The sequence below is a fragment of the Montipora foliosa genome, chromosome 8 (assembly GCF_036669935.1).
Source record: "Montipora foliosa isolate CH-2021 chromosome 8, ASM3666993v2, whole genome shotgun sequence".
Lineage (NCBI taxonomy): Eukaryota > Metazoa > Cnidaria > Anthozoa > Scleractinia > Acroporidae > Montipora > Montipora foliosa.
In genome coordinates this window covers 49,201,896-49,224,395 of record NC_090876.1, presented here as the reverse complement: position 1 = coordinate 49,224,395, position 22,500 = coordinate 49,201,896, and the positions used below count along the sequence as shown (strand labels likewise).

Below are 22,500 nucleotides of genomic sequence, written 5' to 3'. Positions count from 1 at the left end.
TACTTTTAATTACTTTTTTCTGGAAGGCATGGTTTCCTCATGGTTAGAGTGCTTGACTTCGGATCGAGTGGTCTGGGTTCGGGTTCGGGTTCGGGTCCTGGCCGGGGACCTTGTGTTGTGTTCTTGGGCAAGACACTTTACTCTCATGGTGCCTCTCTCCACCCAGGTGTATAAATGGGTACCGATGAAAATGCTGGGGGGTAACCCTGCGATGAACTAACATCCCATCCAGGGGGGGAGTAGAAATACTCCTAGTCGCTTCATGCTAGGGAAACGGGAGATAAGCCTTCCTAGGCTTCCTAGGCTCGTCACAGAGACTTTACCTACCTACCTTTTTACTTTTTTCTCCAGCATACCACAGCCATAAATCAAATCAGTATTGATCAAAGTGGAGATTATGTAGCCAGTTGTTCAGATGATGGTCGGGTATGTTTAAATTATTGCACTGTTCCATCATCTCAATCCATTTGTTTAGTAAAAGTATCAAGTGTACATGTAAATCTTGCTCAAAACCCAACTCTTAGATTAATCTGTGTACAGTTTTAATGATAGAAGGAATGATATTATAACTTGAAATAGCAATATTGTCCAGGTGCAGAGGGCTTTGTTGAACATTTTGAATGCAGTATAGACAACCTAAAAAGCTGTGTATGAAGATATTAATTAGTCGGCAAAATGTTAGTCATTGTCATGAACGGTCATTCTAGGAACTTAATGTGACATTACCAAGTTCTTTTTGTTGCTAAAATCTCAATGTTTGCTAGCAGAGAGCCGTAAGGGTTGAAACGTAACGCGCATTTACAGCTTCCGAATATTCAGTGCTAAGTACCATATTTGGAAACCCCTTGCTCCAGTTAATTTCGCACGAGAACATTGGTGGTATTGCGTCACGGTGTTCTTGCAAACTGATTGGTTGAATGTTTCTCTCTTGTTGTTCCAAATATATACTTAGCAAATTGAATATTCAGAAGCTTGTTTCCCAGCACACAAAGGGCTGTTACACGTTTCAACCCTTATGGGTTTCTGATGCTAGTAAGGATGGGTTTTATTCATTCAATGAATACCAAATTTGTGTACATCACCATGGTGCTCTGTCACTGTAATAATTATACTATACATCAGGAGTCAATGGGGTAATGGAAAGGAATTTTTGTGAGTGTCTAGTCTTCTAACACTGGAGCACACTGTAACCTGAAATCAACAAATTAATGCAAATTAAAATTAATAAATTTTTGGTTTTGGAGGAGAGGTGAAAGCGGGAGTACCAGGAGAAATTTAACCTCTTGGGGCAGAGTAGAGAACCTAGAAACTCAACCCATAAGTGTCGCCAAGTCTGGGCATTGAACCGGGGTGAGGTGAGTGCTCTCAGCACTACGCCAAAAAGAAAAGCTCTTGTGGGAAAGTCAATAGAGGATGTATCTATGTATGAATGGTTAAAGAAACAAGAATATTTGAATTAGTTTTGAGATACGACACTCAAATTATACAATATCATTTTGTTCTCTCATCATCAAGGTTGTAATCAATGGCCTTTACAGTTCAGAGAATAATGTCCAGGCTAATTTTGATTCTCCAGTTAAAGTAAGTGTTGCAGATTTTTTTGTTTTTGTTTTGTTATAGGTATTGGTATAGTATGAGTGGGGTATCATTATGGGTTATGTTAATACCATGGGTACTGAATCTCTCAAGAATTTCTTATATTGTATGTGATATACAGTACCATTATAATGGGTTAATGCATGTGTATGTATCCAAATTCTAAGAAATTGTGGTCTTCTGTAATTTATATATAAAATACTAATAATTTAATTTAATAATAATTATTATTATGGTAACATAAATGAAAAGTGAAAGGTTTTCTTTCCATGAAAAGAAAAGCCAACCAACTTATCTGAAGTGATGTATCCCAATAATGTAGTGAAATGGAAATGAAAATGAAAATGGAAATGGAAGTTACTTACCCACTGAACACCTAAAGAGCACTCAGGAGCTCGTTAAACATGTGTCTGTGCATTCTGGGTCGAATTGGAATTTGGCAGTGTTGGTTTTTTTCTGGAAAGGGGAAAACCAGAATACCTGGAGAAAAACCTTGTGGAACAAGGGACCAGGAATCCAACCTAGGCCACAGTGGTGGGAGGCGAGTGATATCACCACCGCGCCACCCCTGCTCTCCATAACATAAACAGTGTGCTATAGTATGGACAAAGTTTTAGTATCTTGTATGTTGGGTTACCTGTTATGGTCAGCAGTGATAATGCTTCATAGGTAACCGCCATGTTTAATTTGATGTAGTGTTGCTTCGGTTTTGTTGAATAAAGTCTTGTTACATCTCATTGCAATTAGGATGTAGCTTGACTTTCACAAAAAATACCTTGCACTTCAACTCCTCAAATGGCCTATTATTTATGTCAAGTATCTTTATTTACCCTAAGAGCAGCTTGAATTTTGCATTCTCTGAGTATTAACCACCTAATATCCAATTCTCATTGTCACAGTCAGTTGCTTTAGATCCTGATTTTTCCAAGAAAAGAACAAAGATGTATGTCACTGGGGGAACAAAGGTTTGTATGTTGTCAACAATATATAGACTTAGCCGAGCCTAAAAGTGGAGCTCCCAGGTTATTTTGAATTTACGCGATAAAACATTTTGGAATTTTTTTTGGTTTAGCCTTGACGAAAAACAATCATGTAAAGAAAACCAAACAAACCAATCTAAAAGGAGTTAAAATAAGAAGAGCTAGGTGAAAAAATAATAAATAACCCCTAAGATAGGAAGTTTACAAGAAGAGTGTACTGCCATACTGAGTAGATAAGGCTACCAAATACCATCACAGTCATGCATTTTAAAAAATGAGAGTGCCAAATAAACTTCCAACCGGAAATCAAATATTTGGAATCATCTTTTTGGATTGAAACTGGCGAAAAATGAAGGGAAAAAATATTTTCCAAACCGTTTTTCACCTGAACACAAAAAACTGTTAACTGTTAAGAGGTTTAGTTGACGTAGTATGGCTCTGTAACCGCATTGAGCCACAGAAAGCGTGCAAAAAATGAAGCCCTGTTTAGGTGTCTTGATTACAAGAAGTTTCCCTGGCTTAAGCCTGTGATCCAACCGAAAACCAGTACCTTGTCAGTGGTCAACTTTTAAAAAACAGCTGAACTCTTGAGCTCTAAACTTGAGCCCACAATGTGGTCATGTGATACTGATCAGCAGATACCTTGTTTTGACAGGTGTCAATTGACCATATCATGGATTTCCACTATCAAAGATGTACGCTGTAAACGGCTGCCATATTGTTGTTATTATTATTAGGATATTATTAAATTATTGGGCAACTTCGTTGTGCGTAAGCCCCACAAGCAATGCCGCTAGCCATGATTACAATGAGAAAAGCAACTCACGGGTTCCTATGAGTATGGTGCTCCATTTGGCGTCCCTTCACGCAGCGGGAGCTCCACTATCAACAAAATGTACGGCAGCATTACTGTCTATTAGATACACTAATTGTTAAGTTCTTCTTAACTTCTTCACTTGAGCTTCTAAAGTACATTATGAGTGACACAATATTGTCTAACTGATGATTTCATTAATAATTTGATGGATTAATGGTATTAATAGTATTTTAGTTTAAAACCATGTTGTTCTTGTCAACAGCTGATTCTGACAGAAAGAGGTTGGTTCAGGAACAAGGCCACTGTCTTACATGAAGGAGAAGGAAGCATCAGAACAATTAAATGGAGATCAACTTTCATAGCATGGGCTGATAATTCTGTAAGGAGGGTATTGATGTCCTTGAAAATCTTATTCGTCATAATCCCTCTTATCTTTGTCCTTTGCTTTCGACTAAAACTAGTGACTAGTGACAAAGTACTGGGTACTATGACTAAACATTAATAATAATTATAATTGTACAGCATGTGAGTAAAAATGGATTATCTACATCTCAGAGCTAGTGCACTTGTTGAAGTCATTGAGGACCTTTGTAAAACCCAGAATGAGCATTAGGACAGTTTTGGAAATAGCCTTGTTCATAGGAGGTAATAACATTTACTGTTTTTGCAGGTGTGTTATACTTTATGCATGAGATACAGGAAGCCACAGTTTCTGATTGGAAGGCATCTCTTCTTGTATCTCATGCATGCAGTATAAGAAGCCTAGACCTCCACCCTGCATGCTGGTAGGCAAAGAAGGCTGGTTTGCCTTAAACTTTTAGATACTTTATTTATCTCAATACTTGCATCCAGAAGTTTGAGTTGAGATTTACAAATATTGTTATAAAAATAGAAAACCTGTATACACATCTGCACCTGTAGATAGTTACAGCTGTATTATAACTGGTATTATCTCCAAGAACTTAGCTATCCACAAACCTTTTCTTAAATCTGTTCATTCTGCAAATGGTTCTAGCAAATGTTCTTGATGACTTTCCATTTCCAGTTGCAACTAATGTTTAGTCCTACGTGTAGTACATGTACTTTCATGCTAGTCTCTAGTTCTAGTGATCTTCTGTTCACTCATAGGAGCAAAGCCAGTTGGATCTTTGCAAAACCTTTTTTGTAAATCCTTGCATTTATTTTCTCTGAAACCCATTTCTGCTAGATTTCTTAACCATATCATAGACCATGAGCTGAATGCCCCTTTGTCATCATCTCTATTGTTTCTGAGATTGTGGTATTGTCTGCATAATGTTTACATAATGTTTATACTTGGACTCACCTGTTGGATCCCAGGATAAAAGAATGACTGTATGGCCACAGTCAAGCCTTGTACTGACTGTATGCTCTTCTAAAAGTCACATGTTATAGGACATCAAACATTTTAGTCAAGTTCTTCTTCACTTTTCCAGCAAGTTCCAGAAAGCTAGTGACTACACTGTAGTTCTACTGGTAAAAAGTATGCAGATCTTTGAAATTCGTCAAGTGATTATTTTTGTGGTTTCCATTTTAGGAAGTTAAAATGTTTGACATGAATTCTCAGCGAGTAATAACACACATCAAAAGAGAACCTGGAAAGTAGGTGGACCGACAACAAAGATGTCTTTCCTTTTAATAACTTCTATAGTGATATTGTCTTACAGCTGGCAACAAAAAAGAAGTTGAGTAGCAAATCGCAACACTGAAACATTATCTGCTGCCTTTTATTTAGTTACAGACCAGAACTCTATCGATGCTGCTTATGTTGGAGAGATGACATAACCCTTCTGATTGGTTGGGCAGACGTGGTTCAGGTAATGCTGGCTGACCAGTCCTCTTGTGTTTCCATTTTGTCAGTTAAAAAGAAGATCACTTTGTTACATCAAAGAGACATAATTTTGTTAAATGTTATTCCTTTGTGTATTCTCTCATACTGCCCTCTTAGGTGGAATAAAGCACTCACTGATTTTGGTGGGGATCCAAAGCAGCTAAAAGTGAGCTAACTTTTGGCATAATATGAGTCCTGCCAACATTTGTTTAAGGGGATGGCTCTCCCTACTATGCCACCCTAGTCCCTGCAATCCCATAAATTCTTGTTCACCCATTTCACTATGAACCCCACCCTGCAGTACATCTATTTGACTTCAGACAGAAACCGATGCCATCCTTTACAATTTTCATATGAAGTGCCATGCTATTCAATTCCTTACTTGACTCTTTGGGACAGTCTGGTTACAAGATAATGTTAAGATTGTGGTTGTGTTAACGAAGTTATGCTGCTTGTTTCCACATTCCGAGGGTCCAAGGTGTGCACGACGGAGGTCAAGCAAGAATGACAGACATACAGTATCTTAAAACATAACTTCACATTATCTCAATCAAATGAAGATGCCATTGTTTCAAGTGATAGTATTTTTTCTTCAGATATGTGTTGTGAAGGAGAGGTTGATATTATCACAGAAAACTGATCTTCCGCCTCTTGTTGTGGAAATAGGTTAGTTGTTCAGCTTTAAAGAACTACAGTAACTCTACTTGAGTGCCAATCAAGTATTTATTATGTTTCACTTATTCTATAGTTGCCAGGTTTAAGACCGATTACTACATTTCTGGAATTGCATACCTGAAGAATGACTTGGTAAATCTGTGTTTATTTTATGTTTTTAACACCTTATTATTATGTTACTTTGTATGATTTGATTGCTGATTTGTTTTTAAAATTCAATTGATCATCATCTTTAACTTGCTTTTTTTCGCAGGTGATCCTTTCTTATATGACAAACATTGAGGCTAGCACAAGCAAGGTAGTATTGGAGAATGACGTTTTGATAGCAGGGCTTTACAGCTACATATATGTAATTAAATGTAGTGCTTATCCTCTGTCTTCTTTGATCACGTCCAATCAGTGATCTCTGCCAAAGATGTTCAGAGTTCAGATTATTACCTTCTGTGCAGAACCATTGCTTAAGTTGCTCTGTGTCATACACAGAAGCAATGTCTAGTATCTGTTAACTATGAATTTCCTATGCCTGTTTTTCTTATGGTGCCTTGCCTGTGCTTGTCATTAAGTCTTCAGTGTTCAAACCCCCCATTTTGAACTGTTGCTTTTGCTTGTATGCAAATATAATCATTGAAAATCTTAGGTAATAACAATTATTGGGACAAAGTTTTGGTGACCAAGAGTCATTTTAAACACTGCTCACCTCTCATCTTTCCCCATCCCCCATTTATACAAGTATTTTATTTTGGAGTGTACATCTCTACTTTAATACCAGTACTTTCCATTTATGCAGGATGTTGAGCCATTTTTAAATTCTCTTTTTTATGCTTGCAACTCATTAGAAAGGTCAGCATGTTGTAGCAAACAGACCTCAGCTGAGGATTGTAACACCACGTGGCCCAAATGAACCTGAGGAGATCTCTTTAGATGCCCTGTCCGTCAGAGGTTTTGAACAATATCGCTGTGATGATTATCATTTGGGTAGGCATAAGGTTGCTCTGTTTGGCTTTTGATGATGATAATGATGATGATGATGAACTTTATTGAGTATCAAGTCTTCTATTGCTGGGCACTACATGTAATTGGGTACACTGTACCTAGAAATTACATTAAATCAAAGGTTGCTTTTTGAGGAGAGGGGAAAACCGAAATACCTGGAGAAAACCTCTCAGAGCAGAGTAGAGAACCAACAAACTCAACCAATTCAAATAGAGCCTGGACAACATTGGCGGGAAGCGAGTGCTCAAACCACTGTGCCTTTCCTGCTTCCCTTTTAGGAAGCTTTTTGGCTTTAAAAAAATAATAATAATAAATAAATAAAATAATAATAATAATAAAATAATGGTATTATCAATTCAGTCAGGTCACACCTTTTTACTACAGTCACTTCTGCATAGTAATATTATTATGGTAACGGTGATGAGTTTATATTGCGCGTTTCATATTAACATATTCAAGTGCGCTTTTTACAAGTAATCAACCTTTGGGTAAGACCGGAGACATCAGCACATACAGAAGTGCCGCTGATAGCCGCTATCAGTCCATTATTGATCTCACCCAACCCATGAATGAATGAAATGAGGCCTGACCACAAGACCAGTATATACATGCCCTACTCTTTGCGACAAGTGTGTGGGTTATTTTACGTCCCATAGGATAATGGACATAGTAATTTCTTATCATTACTTCAAAAGTCTGTTAAAAGCAATCACTGTGTATAAAAAGAATCAGTTACCAGTTACTTGACATTAAGCACTCTGCCGTTAAATTTAGTCAAATACTATGTTCATTTCATTTTATTGTCTTGAATAATAATGCACTTATAGGTAGAAACTGTTACTTGTTGTTGTTTTTTCCTAAAAGAAGGGCTTATCGCCTTCAAAAGAAGTTAACAAGATTTTGTAATTACAATAACTAAAGTGAAGTCAGCATAAATTCAATCCAGACATACTAGCTACTGATAATCAAATAATTGTTCACATGCATATCAGCCTTCCTTCATGATGACCTGGACAGTGCTGCATCTGCCTTTCATCGTGGTATGTAGAATAACGGCCACAAAAAACCCAAACTTTAAAACTTGTTTATCTCACCAGCACCAATATGCAAAGTTTCAAAAATGGCTTTCCTGTGACTAATGTAGTCAATCTGTTTCAATTAGTGATAATTTTTTTTGTAATGCGTAATCATCTAACATGAGGCTTCAGTTAAATATGAGTTTTTTGTAACTGGGAAGCGCTTATGGGATGCACACAATGAAAAGGTCAATTGCTAAATGCTTAGGTCTGACTCTATTAATTTAAACCATAACAATAAGTAATAAATAATCACTTGACTGGTAAGTGTCACACTCTATCATGTAACTTTAATAATTATTTATGTAATTGCTTGCATCTAAATTGTGCGTGCATTTAACTAAACAATGAACCTGCATAATCTGGCTTGAAACAAATTTGAAAATAATATTAAGTTGATTAGAACGTGAACCAACTTCATTAAATCACTATTAGTTGAGACTGTAGTTCCTTGTTTATCTCATTTTATTGATTTAGAGAAAAATCTTAGACACTGCCTTTAAAGTTTACTGTGGTGTTGATGGACAATGTGTCAACAAATGGGAGGGAGTGCAGCCCTGTGGTTAGATGGCTTGCCTTGAGACCCGGGCATCTTGAATTTGATCCTGGTAGTGCCTGGTTCAATTTCCTGGCTGCGCTTGTAAATAGCCAACAGGGGTCAATTCAATGAAAAAGTTACACTTGTTGTGTACAGGTCAAACCCTTGTTTTTACATGTGTGCGCGAAAATGAGCGTATTCAAGTTACATGTACCTCACAGTAGTAAAGCTACGGTTGTACATTACAATGTATCATGACCCGGGCTACATCTGTAAATTCCAGTGTAGAGAAATCTTTTACTGAATTCGGGAATTTACAAGTTGGACCTAACACGTGTAATTTACTCAAGTAAAAACTACACATTTAACTTTTTTTACTGAATTGACCCCTGGTTTGCCTCCAGCCAGTTGGGATTCTTGACAGGTTGTTGTTCTGTTCTTTCGTTTCGTTGATAATTTGTGTTTCACCGGCCCTGAAAAGCTCCAGTAGGGAGGAAAGGAAGGAAAGGAAAAGAAAGGAACGGAAAGTGTGTAGTCGTTCTAGCACTGGAGAGCTATATGGGGACACTGTAAACTGAAATTAACAATTAACGCAAATCAAGTCAAATTTTGGTTTTTTTAGTAGAGGGGAAACCAAAGTGCCCGGAGAAAACCTCTCAGTGCAGAGAAGAGAACCAACAAACTCAACCCACATATGACGCCAAGTCTGGCATCGAACCCGGGCCACATTGGTGGGAGGCGAGTACTCTCACCACTGCGCTATTCCTGCACACCGTGGTCAATTAAGTTTGTATTGTCTTAGTACAAGGCTTTAAGTTTATCTAAATGTTGCAAATCTATCTTTTTTTTTATAGAAAATGTTGCAGAGGAGAACTTGTTTTACATTGTTAGTCCCAAAGACCTTGTTCTGGCCAAGGTTTGTTTTTAATTCTTGAAAGGGTTTTCTTGGCATCTGCTAGTCTCAACTTTTGCTACTCACTCGAGTCCAGCTAGCCTTCTTCCCAAGAAGGGCGACTGTGAGCTCATTTCCTGAAACCGCAGCTTGTGATAGGCCATTTCTGAGTTCATGTCTGCCTCCTCTTCAAAGCGAGTCTAAGTGCGAAGCTTTTGTGATGGTGATTAGTTCTACTTTGCATATGAATCTACATATAAAAGAAAAACTTTGCACTTTGACTCGCTTTGAAGAGGAGGCAGACATGAACTCGGAAATGGCCTATTGAGCCTAGGTATCTGCTAGTGTTTAGTCAATGCAGATGTTCATTGTGGATTTTCTAGTGGCTTGAAGTAACTTATCTCTCTTAGCAATGACCAACTCAGAAATAAAGAGCCAAAAAGCAGGGTTGTAATAGGGCTTTGCAGTAGATGGCTATGCGTGAGGAGTTGGAGATGAAGCACAAGAAAACCATCCGTGTTGTAGAGTAAGCTGCCGAGACAGCAAAGTTGGTAGTGACTTTTGTCGGCAACGTGCTTCTTCCGACAACCCTGCAAAAAAAGCAGGTTATCACAACATCATTGTCGCCTACTGAGTTGGTGGCTTATCTTCTTAGAATGATAGAATGATCTAGATGTACCACTCTGCTGTTGTCAAAGCAAACGTGACACCCTCGATTCGTTTATGTCGATTCATTTATTTAAAGTTCTTGGCTTCCTGTCTGTCTTGTATTTGAACCCAGCACCTTCCACTCCTGCGTGACAAAAGTATTTCGTTGTAGCCTGCGTAGCTGGCAGAATAAAGTTTTGGCGGCAAGCCGCGTAAAGTCCTCCTACCTATTCTTTTTTTTTTCCTTGTAACGTTCTGTTTATTACGTAACCATCAAATTAATTTCAGCGTTTCTGGAAGCCGGCACGTTTTGTGTTATTTATGTATTTATTTTTTAGGGGGGGGGGGGGGGTGGGCAGATCGGATTAGTTAACAAAATTACATGACAATAACCAGGCGGAAAAAGGAGAGAAAGAAAAGGGAAAACGCTCAGACAGTCACAGCGACTGAATTATTTTATGCCACTTCTTTTCGAATGCTTTCTGCCTTCCTGTTGTGACTGAAATTTATTTTTCCTCCCCATTCTGCTCGCGAAACTTTATTCGGCGCGCCCACGAAACCGCCACAAAACTTTATTCCGCGCTCCTACAATACCGACAGCTACCCAGGCTAATTTCGTTGTTGCTTTTTTCTGCCCAAAAATTGATACCTACAGGGCAGACTGGTGAGTGCTATTGACCAAGGCTTTAGAATGGTGTCTTTAGCTTATGCATCACATTAATGTATTTAAGTGTGACTGTAAAAAATCGTTTGCAATGCTCAAGAGAACTTTGCTGTTTAGCCTAGAAACATAGATGATCACATCAAATGGCTTATTGACCACGGCAAATTTGAGGTAAGCATTTGAGGCAAACAGAAGATTTCATAGTTTTTGAAAGCTTGTTATCGTTGTCATTACAATCATTAGGGAGTTTGAAGAAATGACGACGGCTATGGCAACGAAAACGCCAAAAAGCAGTAATATTATTGGTGGAAAGAAGAAAAAGTAATGCTCGTGTGGCACGCACTTTTTTACGTTTCTTTCCCGTGCTCGTCCCCAGGTGATCTGGTGACGTAATTCGGGGGACAGGGGAGAAAAATTTTAACGCCGTATCTCACAACCGCGCGCGGCCTTATTTTCGAATTCAACATGGCAGAGGCGAGGTTAGATCTTGTGGGGTCTACTTGAATGTTTATTCAGTAACAGGAAATGTGGTAGACACGTAATGATCTGTTGAGTTTTGACGATGGCAATACCGCAGGGAGTTTGGAAACCACCTAAGGCCGCGCGCAGTTGTGGGATACGGCGTTTTAAATTTTTCTTCCCAGTCCTCCAAATTACGTCACCGGATCACCTGGCTAACAGCAACTTCAATTGAAATGACCAGTTTTAAGGTTTTGACCACAACGCGGGCATACAGCGATAAACTTTTATTCTCTCTCTGCTTCAAATCTAGTTATAACGTACTTCGTCCATATTGTACCACGTAAACAAGATAGAATAATCATGAAATACTTTTATTTTGAAGTGACGTTTTAGTCGCCGTAGCTGTCGTGGTTTTTTAAACTTCTTCCCATTGCCTCGAAGAAGGCGGTGCTACCCTGATGTTAGGACGCTTGCCTTGAGATCTGGGAGACGCGGGGTTGAAGAACCCTTCTAACCACTTACTGAATTTCTTCCCGTCTGCACTTTTAAATGGCCAGCTGGTTTGACTCCGGCTAGTGGCTTTTGGGCACTTTATGTGATTAGAGAATTGCCAGTTATGAGTTATGAGATGTCTATTTGCAACATTGAACGAAAATGGCTTTGTTGAAAGTAAGCAAAAAGATCGCGGTAGACTCTCTCTAAAAAGGATGTCAACCTTTTTCGGAACGGGTCGGTCCGTGAACTTTACGAGAAATCACTTTAAGCGGACTGCCCTAACTGATCTTACAAACATGACTAAAAGAAATGACTGACTAAAGTTACAGTAACTGTTATTTGACTAACCTTAACTGATTGTCTGACCAACCGATACTCATCCATGAGTTCACTAGCTAACTTACATTGAGCTATAAGAAAGTGTGTCAAAAGTAATCACTGTGCATAAAGAGTACCAGTTACTTGACATTAAGCATTCTGCGGTTAAATTTAGCCGAATGCTATGTTCATTTCATTTTGTTGTCTTGAATAATAATGCAAATAGTTAGAAACTGTTACTTGTTGTTCTTTTTTCCTAAAAGAAGGGCTTATCATCTTCAAAAGAAGTTAACAAGATTTTGTAATTACAATAACTAAGATGAAATCTGGATTCGAGAGGAAGCGCATCCGTGGCTCCTCCTCGAATCCAGATTTCGCGCGACCATTTTTTTCTCTTGCCTGTATTGGACTGCTCGTAGTCTACTGTGCAATGGCTGATGCATCTTTTAAGGCCCCCGCAAACGGGAAAACAGTGTATCCCGAAATGTCTCCTCAGCGCGCAAACGAGGAAACGTTTGCTCAGGAAGCAAATTTTGCTTCCGTAACATCGTTTCCTCGTTTGCGGGCACCTTTATAAAGCATACGCGAAGTTTAAGCCAACGTGCATACGTGGCATTGAACGAAAATGGCACCGTTGGAAGTAAGCAAAAATATCGTGGTTGACCCTCACCAAAAAAGATGTCAACCTTTTTCGGAACGGGTCGGTCCGTGAACTTTACGACAGCTCACTTTACGAGTGAACATAACGACAATCATTGCCATCACTCTAACCTAAATAATAAATAATAATCTAGCCGACATGTCATTTCTCTTTCTTTGTTTTTCATTGATGATCCAGGACATGGAGAAAGCCCGAGTTCACGCAGATATGCTTCTAGTTCTTACAGCTCTCTCTCTCTCTCTCTCTCTCTCTCTCTCTCTCTCTCTCTTCAGAAAAGAAAATTGTCGATGTCTGTAGGTTGCAGGCAAGAAATGAACCACAATCAAACCGTTAAAATTCCTTGAGTTTACCAAACGTAAATTTCAGTCGAACTTTAGCCGTCTGTCTTAAAGGTGATGCTAAATATCTGTATTGTATCTGTTGGTCTCCTTCGCAAAATTAATAATGCCTTCGTTTGTAGGACTCAATTTTTGTTTTTGTTTTGTTTAATTGTATTTTTAGGATGCACTGAAGGCCGCCGAAGACAATCGCAAGGAGGTCAGGAGACACAATCATCAGGTTGGCGAACGTGGTACTTGGTCGTACATCATTTTTGTGAAAAGGAACTTTGACTACAAGTTTGCATTTGCCAGGGTTTCTGAAGGGGTTTTTACTTGCGCATGTAGAATTTGCCTCCTTGGATTCAACCAACCTCGTTCCCAGGTCTCTCATGTTCCCTGGAAACGAAGTTGCGACGAAAAACGATAACAGCACTCCTTGAGTCCGTTCTTATACACCTTATTCCAAAATGGCCGCTGATTTATGCGGATACAAATTGGCCCTTGTTGCCTCGTTCAAGATAAAATATTCTTTTGAATCTTAAGCTTAAGAACGAGGCATCAAGGGCTAGAATATTTAAATGGCGGCCATTTTGGAATAAGGTGTATGGAACGCCATGCAAGGGTGACAGAAGTGTTCAAAAGTAATCTTGAAATATAGGTTGTACCTCTTAATATGTGCTGTAATGTGTCATAAATGGGTTGAAATTTACACAAATATGATTCATAGCGAGCATGTGGCATCCAATATATAGGTCCATTTCTTTGATCTTCGGAAAATCTTCATAACAAGCAGCTGCGTGCGTGTCCCACGGCAACACAATTGTGGGTCCCACGAACACCCTGGAGATTATTTTTCTTGCCAAATCTGGCTTTGTTACTTAACATTCAGTTGTTGTTCACTGCTGGAATTATAAATCGTTTTGATGAAGATATACAGTGTGCAGTCAATAGACTGCAGACGACTCTCCATCATATTTCGCAGAATTCTGAGGTATGAGATCAAGCAGCAAACACATCTGACAGATCAAGCAACAATCTGCGATCAGGTTCAGAGTTTCCATTTGACAGCAGGATGCTTTTCGTTGACCCTCTCTTGAATCAATTGCAGATATATTACGTGAATATGTCTCTTAGAGTGATCGCAGCTCTGTAATAAGAGAGCAAAAATCGTTCTGTCAGTCCAAATCAAGGGGACTTGTTGCACAACACGCTCGACTAACAAGATAATTTAAAAGTAAAGAGCATTTCCGAGCCCTTCAGTGAATTCGCTGGATGACCGCAATTCAGCGTCGTGTATAAGCCGAGGAGACTGGAAAATAATAGCGGAGAATCCCATCGAAAAAGTCATCGAGATAAGCATTGTTCATGATCAATTCCAAATGGCGAAAGCTTCCTCTACTTGTTCCACGTCACGCGCGCGGCCACGTGTTTCGAAGATTTTCCGAAGATCGAAGAAATCGATAATATATGAAATTTCAAGAAGCCCATGTTTTGCTTACTATGAACCATATTTGTATATTTTTCAACCCACTTGTAACAGCACATATTCAGTGGTACAGCCCATATTTTAATTGTGAACACTTTTGTCACCCTTGGCGTTCCATACATTCTTTCTTGTTTGCATAGTCTTGATTTTGCGCCACTCTCTCGAATCTTGGTCTTCGTTACTCACCGAGAGAGATTCTTTCGGGGGAGGAGAGAGGGCTCTTCCCGAAACAGCGGCTGTTAGCCGCCTATCGTTTGCTCTATCTTCCCCAATTTCTCGGAAACATTTGTAATCTTAGAATCCTTTCCTTGTTCATAAGACTTTTGTCAGTTGTCCTGCAGGGATATGTGTAAAGGACAGTGACAAGCTATAGACCGTATTCATAAATGGTAGCTACCGCCAAGTAATTATTATTTTTTTTGTCTATGCTAATCACCTCACTAGCCTCGTTAGCACGAACAATATTAAAAAGAATTTTTGCTCCAAAGTGAGGCTAGTGAGGATGACTAGTACAAACACAAAAAAATAATTTCGTCGCCCCATGTATGAATACGGTCTATAGGAATTATAAATCCTCGAAATAAGTTCTTCATCCCAGGGTTCGAGAGTGATTATCACGTGCGACGGCGCTGCTTAGTTCCCTTTCGTAAACGGTCGTTGCCATTTGAAACGGTCAATGCCATTTTTTAGCTCTGAATTACACTCATTAGGTCTAAGAACTCAAAAGGTTGCGGTTACTGGGAGTTGTGTCTCGCTGGTCTCTCGCTGGTCATATGAGTTAGGGTTCGGGTTAGGGTTCTGTTTAGGGTAAGGGCTAAGAACCCGAGTTCGAGTCTTGAAATTTTCGGACTCTTTTTTTCCTCCAGTTTTTCTTTTATAAATGTTTTTTTTTTTCCTTTTTTGTCTTAATTTTTGTTAATATTTTTTCTTAGTTTGTTTCTTTTAATTTTCTTTGAAGTGAAGTGTGTAGTCGACCGTTATAAATGTCATCGACCGTTTCAAATGGCAACGACCGTTTACGAAAGGGAAATTTGCGACGGCGCTCCCTCGTGCGTGGTATATCGTGATTCCCAGTCCCCTAAATGAGAGCTCGTATGCCAGTGTCTGTGCAAATGTTTTAGTCTGTTCTCGGCCGAACAATTCGCGTTGTGTGCGTTAACACTGATTCAGTATTTATTTTATCCTTTAGGAAATTGGAAGATCTTACCTAAAATCTCTGATGGAAGAAGGAAAGTACGAGGCAGCTGCAAAGTATGTGCGGGTACTTTTTTGTTTTCAATATTCTTTGATTGCACGTGACGTCACGGCCGCCATGTTGGTGAAAAGAACAACAACTATAAAGTCTTTTGGGAATAGACCTTATTCACGATAGCCGCCATGTTGGATTTGCTATTATCATGCAAATTAGCTACACACTTATGAGGGGGCAAACGACATAAATTCGAGAGGTTTTAACGAACATCTTAGCCACACGGATGATTTTTTTCACGTTCATTGAATGTTTTTCACCTAAGTAGTAAAAAAGAATGATTACACAAGTTACTTCGATGTTTTTTTAGTGAAAAATGAGCAGATAACGAAGTAGAAAGTCAAAATGTCAAAGGCAATCAAAGATATAAATTATTATAAATGGGACTTAATTCTAGATTCTAAAATGTACTTTTAGCAATGTTATTTCAATATTTCGACGAGCTGATTTTCCGCAATTTGCCTTTTTTCCAATGTTTGCCCCCCAGCATAACACATGGCTAATTTGCATGACAATTTGGAAACCAACATGGCGGCTATCGTGAATATGGCCTATTTGACTCTATTATTATGCAAAACTTGAGCTACATTTTTCTATCGTTTTGGCACCAACATGGCCGTCTTATCACGTGAGTGCAATCAAAGAATATCACCTTGAGTCTTCTTTTACAATCTTAAGCAAGCAGAATTATATAACTTTGACTTATGGCCTTTGTATTTCTTTTAAGAGTGTGTGTGAAAGTCTTGGGTGATGACAAGAAACTGTGGGAAGATGAAGTCTATAAATTTGCCAGGAAACATCAGTTAGAGGTACGAGTTGTTCATGAGTTTGTGAAAAGCGTCAGTTAACGTAGGAGATATGAGATGTGACCCAGTGGTCGTGACGGTGGATTTCCATATGGATTCTCCGGGTTGATATCCAGCTCTGACGCCGCACAGTTTCTGTTTATTGCTTCTTTGTAGGCAGCCAAATGTTCTCCTCCTGTGCTAAAGTGCACATGACTCAAAAAATTGAATCCCTTTTCTATTTCCTTTCATTAAAATTCAGGCTTTGCTTGGTAGGATTTAGTTATTTAAGTCTTCCTGCAGAAGTTCGAAGTGAGTTTTTTTTCGATGCACGAACATTGCATTTTAGCCAAAAAATATGCGGCATTTCACGCGCAGCCAAAAATCTTTTCGTGACGTCATTCGTTGTGTCAGGGTGCAGCTGGAAATATGTTGGACAAGACAAGTCGGAGAGTCTAAGGAATATATTGCGTAGCCTGCACGGCCTGGCTGGAAAACAAGTGAAACGTTTAGGCGGCCGCCCCGCGGAAAGTCCAGTTTAATTTCACTCATTCTATAAATCTTAAGTGAAAGTGACCATTGCAGATACAAAGCAACTGGATCAGTTGCGAAAGAAGCCGGAAAAAACCGAGGCTTGAACGGGATTCGGGATTCGGGATTGTAAAGGCCCCTCGCAAACGAGGAAACGATTTTGCGGAGGCGAATGTTTCCCCTTTTGCGGCCCCAGGAAACATTTGTTGCGGAAGCAAAAATGTTTCTGATTTAGTTCAGAGACATTTTGCTTCCTTAGCAAATGTTTTCTCCTTTTCGCGCCGAGGAAACATTTCGGGAAACAATGTTTCCGCAACAATGTTTTCTCGTGTGCGGGCTCCTTAACATTCGAGCTATTTAAGCCGTTTGGTATCTGGTCACTTGCAAGTTTGTATTATATCCTGTAAATGGTGAATGTGTAATAGAGATTATATCATATTTCACTTTCATTTGCAATTTCATAAGCGCAGTTCAGGTATATGAAATGCCATGTGTTCTCTATTAATTTCACGTACGATCGAACAATAGTGATGAGTTTTACTTCACTCGATTAAAAATCGTGGGGAGTCTCATGCCTTTGGCAGCTTTGACGCCCGCAAAAATTCTCTCGCCTTCGCGGCTCGTACGGGCGTTACTGGCTTTCTCCAGCTGTGCAGGATAAAATATACGCCCCTTGCTAAGTGAAAAGAAATTTCTTTGACTTCTCAGATGTGAAAGAACACAATTTTATTTTGACCACCATCTTTCCTTATTAGGCCATTGCACCATACATTCCAACAAATACTGTGAAGTTGAGTTCAGCAATTTATGAAATGGTGCTCTACGATTTCCTCAAGAAAGACCACCAGGTAAATGCTGGCGAGGAGATGAAGGGCAACACTTGTTATTGTGTGCCTTTGATAATGCGGGCTGCTTTCGATTTGGGAAAGCGCTAACATCTGTTTGAAATTATGGTAATTCCATCAGTCGACTCATGCCACAGCACGGCGTTCTCGCAATGGAAAGGCCCCCTACTCTGTTAGTTTACGCGCAACACACTCGTGCCTTGCCCGGAAAGTTCTTGGAAAAGACGATTGTTTCGCCCGATTTTTTCAGGAACATTCACAACCCCCTTATTTAGCACTTATGCTGAATTGAGAAAGGCTTAAGGCAGACTGAGGTATAGCATAGGCCAGGATGTTGAGATAACAGAAAGGATATGAATGAGTTGATCTTTAAAAAAAGGAGAAAATAAAACAACAAAATAATAGAGCAGTTTTCCATTGAGTGTCGTAAAACCAAAACCAAAGTAATTACTTTGGCCAATCAAAAAGGACGGAGACAATCCAGTAAACCAATCAAAACTCGAAGTAATACACGTAGCCTACACAAAGCGCGGGAAAAATATGTACGCGTGTCCACGATTGGTTTTGGTTTCACTTCTGATTGGTTGAAAAAGTGGCGCGAGAACTTTGAACCAATCACTGAGTGAAGTAATCATAAACCAAAGTAATTATCTAAAATTTTCGACACTCAATTGAAAACCGCTCTAGTAGTGATAATGATAATCATGATGATTATTGTTATCTTGTTGTTAAAAATGAACCCCTTGTTTTCGTTGTAGAAATTTCAAGCACTTATCAAGGATTGGCCTGCCGATTTATACAGTGTTCAACCCATTATCAGTGCTGTGCAGGTGATTATATTAAGGACAAAAAAGAACGCCAAACAGTGCTTTGTATTTTGAAGCTTTTTACAGATATTGTTGATTAATTATCTTCGAAAAATGCGTGGTTACCCCCAATTTTCTTTTTGGATTTCAATAACACTTGTTAAGATCTGCTTTCCCGCATATTCAGTAAACCGCGGAAAAATACCTTTGAATTAGTAGGCACTGTACTTAACACTTGACACTTCACAGGCTACCCGCGTTTTTTGCAAATGTTTTGTTTTTTATTTTTAGTTAAACATATTCACATTAATGATGAAATGGTATATGAAATGAATCATATATGAACTGCGGATATGAAATCAAGTGAAGCTATGATCTTCGCAGTTATGAGCGCAATTTTTGCAATTGCGTAGAGAAGCCTGAAAAATTCAGGACTTGAAGCCCTGAATTTTTCAGGCTTCTCTACGCAATTGGAAAAATTGCGCTCATAACTGCGAAGATCATAGCTTCACTTGATATTCACATTACATGTTTGCCCCAAGAGCTAAGTGAGCTTATCACGTGGGGGATGGGGGGGGGGGGTCTTAAATCTATACTCTAATTACAGCATAAAAGATTAACACGAGCACGGGATAGGTACATCACAGCAGGTCAAAAAAAGGAAAGTTTTAAGTTAATTATAATGATTAGAAAAATAGAAGCGGTTAGAATCTCTTATAAAGTGCTGAACATGAGAGAACATTTCAATGTTTTCATTGTTTGTCAAGTCAGAAGAGCCAAAAATAAAAAGTTCACCGTTGTGGTGGACAGAATATTTAAACCATTGATCCAAAGCCATACGAGCAGCAGCAGTGAGCAAATCAGGCTACCCGCGTTTCAACCAGAGACGCCTGCCAGCTGTAACCAAGTCACCCCAAGCCGAAGATACTGCGGAAAGAATCATAGTTCGACTTTTAATCTTAAAATTCAGGCTTGTGCGTCATTTGAACCCCTGCGATACCGGTGCAGTGCTCTTCCAATAGGGACCTTAAGATCTACGACGGCGACGGTCGACGAAAACATCACTTCAAAATTTTACTTGGCTCTATCATGTCTTTCGCGATTATTCAGCCTCATTCACGTCCTACAATATTGGCGAAGTATAAAGCCCGCCGCACACGGTGATAAAAGAGCGGAGCAAACTGCCTCGCGAGGCGGTTTTCTGAGCCGTGTCCTCACGTGTGCGGGGAAATTTTGGTGCGAAATTCGCCTCGCGAGGCCGTGAGGATAAAATCAAACATATTTGATATTTTTGGCCTCGCGAGGCAAATTCCTCATTGCGTGCGACCATCGTGAGAATCGAGCTGAGCTCGGTCAATCAAGCATCCAATAAAATACACGGCATTCTCGCGTGAATTTGGTGGTTCAAGATGGCGTCGGAGGAAGAAACTCCCACGCCACTGATGCCACTTGAAAATGCCATGTATTGTATTGGACGCTTGATTGACCGTGCTCAGCTCGATTCTTTACGATGGCCGCACACAGTGAGGAATTTGCTTCGCGAGGCCAAAAATGTCAAACATGTTTCATTTTATCCTCACGGCCTCGCGAGGTGAATTTCTCACCACAATTTCCACGCACACGTGAGGAAACAGCTGAGCAAATTGCCTCGCGAGGCGGTTTGCTCAGCTCTTTCCTCACCGTGTGCGGCGGGCTTAAAAATAAATTGGTACGAGCGGTTTCAATTTATTAACTTTGCCAGTCAAGCTGACAGGGCGCCACAACAGCTTGCGCCAATTACTGTGGCCCCCTTTTTTACCCTCCCAACCATGATACACAACAGAAGACAGACCACAACACCGGGAACTACGTGCCCTACTCTTAACGACAAGTGTGTGGGTTCTTTTACGTCACACAGGATTATGAACTTTGAAGGGTTGTGAGACGGGGCTTACGATTTATCGTCCTTACCCGAGAAAGACCCTGAGTGTTGGTCCGGCCGGAGTTGAACTCACGACCTGCCGCGTGACAGCCCGGTGCTTAACCAACTGAGCCACCGGTGAGCGGCCCATAGAGGATCGCAAACATGCTCACTAAAATCCGTGCTGCACGTGCAGCACGATTATATTGTTTTGTGGCGTTGTCGTAGTCGTAGCCGTCGTCGTTTCTTAAACTCCATAATGAAGCTCTCATGCCAAGTGGAAGCTAATCGTTTTTGTGGTTTTCGGTCGCATTTGTCAACATAAATCCGGACAAAAAGAGCCCCTGTAAACGGTAGTCATCATGAAAGAAACTAATGCGTGTCTGACTTACCTTTCATGTTTCACAGGATCAGCTGGACAGATTTCCCGATAATCGCGTTTTGCTGGAAACACTTGGAGAACTGTAAGGGTGCTTGGATTAGCCTCTTTCTTTAAAATAAATATGCTAAGGATGTAGCGTGGTGGTGCCGAAACCAAACCCCTTAATTAAGGTCATTTACAATAGACGCAAGAAATTAGTCCATTCGTAACGTTAAACAAATATCTACTGCGGGCGTCAGACGCGGGAAAACACGTAGGAGCAGTTGTTGTTGTTGTTGGTTATGTTTTCTGACTGGTGAGGGAGTGTTGCAAGATTTTTAAGCCATTCACTAAGTAAGAACATGGGGTTTAAGGCATATGTAGGCAATTACGTCCTATTATCCCGTATCACCATATTTGGGAATATACAATTCACTTTAGGCAAAAGCGAAAACCAGTTGAAAACAATTTGTGCTCTATTGAGCTAGAGTGAAAGATATACCCTATACCGTGGGAGGTTATGGCTTAAAATCGATCTTCGAGCTAGGTATTCATCTGATATTAAGCTAGTTGCTTGCATCGGCAGTTGGTGAAGAGACAACTAGAAAAGTTGGCCCGTTGCCTAGCAACTAGAGGATCGTCTTTTTGATGGGAAGTTTGCACCATTACCATTTATTAAAAGCGATTATTATTATTATTATTATTATTATTATTATTATTATTATTATTATTTGTTTCACTCCTCCAACGTGACCGTCGTGACGTCACGCTGTTTTGTCTATACTAATGTGTTTTGCTTTTGCACAGTATTGTTATATTGCGTGGGAAGCTCACGGCTCGAGGGTTTTTTTTTATAATTTGGGACGTTTAATTGAAAACCGCTTCTGTTATTTCTTGTTGAAACTTTTAATGTACATATATTGATGAAATATCGGGATTTTTCTTGTTCCTAAAATTTGATCTCTTCGTCGCACAAACTAAAGTGCTAGTTTTACCTTCCACCTGTGAGGGTATTGATGTCGTTACAGACAAGTCAGCCAATAATATTTTGTGCATCATATTCACGCGCAAAGTTGTGCGGCCTTTGGTGTTATTAATAAAAATTTAATTTTCAAAAAGTTTAAAATTTGCCTTTTAGTTATAATCCTTGTCATATTAATTTCAACATTTTCGATTACAGCCGCGGCCTCTGTCAAAGTGCTTTTTAAAATGAATAAAAACACTGAGATGTCTCATTTTGATTTTTATTATCGATTATTATCGACATTTTATCATCAGCCGGCGTGGATACGAATTAATATCTTCTCGCACTGACATAATATCTTGCATCAGCATTCGAGGATAAAATTTGTATCCCCGCGCGGTTATGTATTATTCTCTATTAGTATCACCCAACTAGTGGACTAATGCAAATCCTGCATTCGCCTCATGGGCTATTGACCGGTAGCCCTTGCGGGCTACGGGTCTAATTGTTAATTGGTATATGCTAAAACAGTGGATAGCGTTGAACGCGCGCGCTGATTGGCCACTCAAACTCCGGATATCCTTTGTTA

General features: G+C 39.6%; 1 protein-coding gene across 2 annotated transcripts in view; it reads left to right on the top strand.

Moving 5' to 3' along the window:
- The window catches only part of LOC138012402 (vacuolar protein sorting-associated protein 41 homolog), a 40,097-nt gene that overhangs the window by 4,408 nt on the left and 13,189 nt on the right, over positions 1–22,500 (top strand). Inside the window, exons 4-22 of one of the 2 annotated variants that reach the window (XM_068859146.1) lie at positions 352–426; positions 1,516–1,581; positions 2,496–2,561; positions 3,656–3,772; positions 4,949–5,013; positions 5,147–5,228; positions 5,839–5,908; positions 5,991–6,049; positions 6,171–6,215; positions 6,754–6,892; positions 7,903–7,950; positions 9,379–9,440; positions 10,846–10,899; positions 13,166–13,222; positions 15,660–15,721; positions 16,447–16,528; positions 17,791–17,883; positions 18,639–18,710; positions 20,995–21,050. In XM_068859146.1, the coding sequence (XP_068715247.1) occupies positions 352–426; positions 1,516–1,581; positions 2,496–2,561; positions 3,656–3,772; positions 4,949–5,013; positions 5,147–5,228; positions 5,839–5,908; positions 5,991–6,049; positions 6,171–6,215; positions 6,754–6,892; positions 7,903–7,950; positions 9,379–9,440; positions 10,846–10,899; positions 13,166–13,222; positions 15,660–15,721; positions 16,447–16,528; positions 17,791–17,883; positions 18,639–18,710; positions 20,995–21,050 (1,370 nt within the window). The remainder of the gene's footprint in view (positions 1–351; positions 427–1,515; positions 1,582–2,495; positions 2,562–3,655; positions 3,773–4,948; positions 5,014–5,146; positions 5,229–5,838; positions 5,909–5,990; positions 6,050–6,170; positions 6,216–6,753; positions 6,893–7,902; positions 7,951–9,378; positions 9,441–10,845; positions 10,900–13,165; positions 13,223–15,659; positions 15,722–16,446; positions 16,529–17,790; positions 17,884–18,638; positions 18,711–20,994; positions 21,051–22,500) is intronic. The other variant, XM_068859147.1, reaches the window with a different exon arrangement.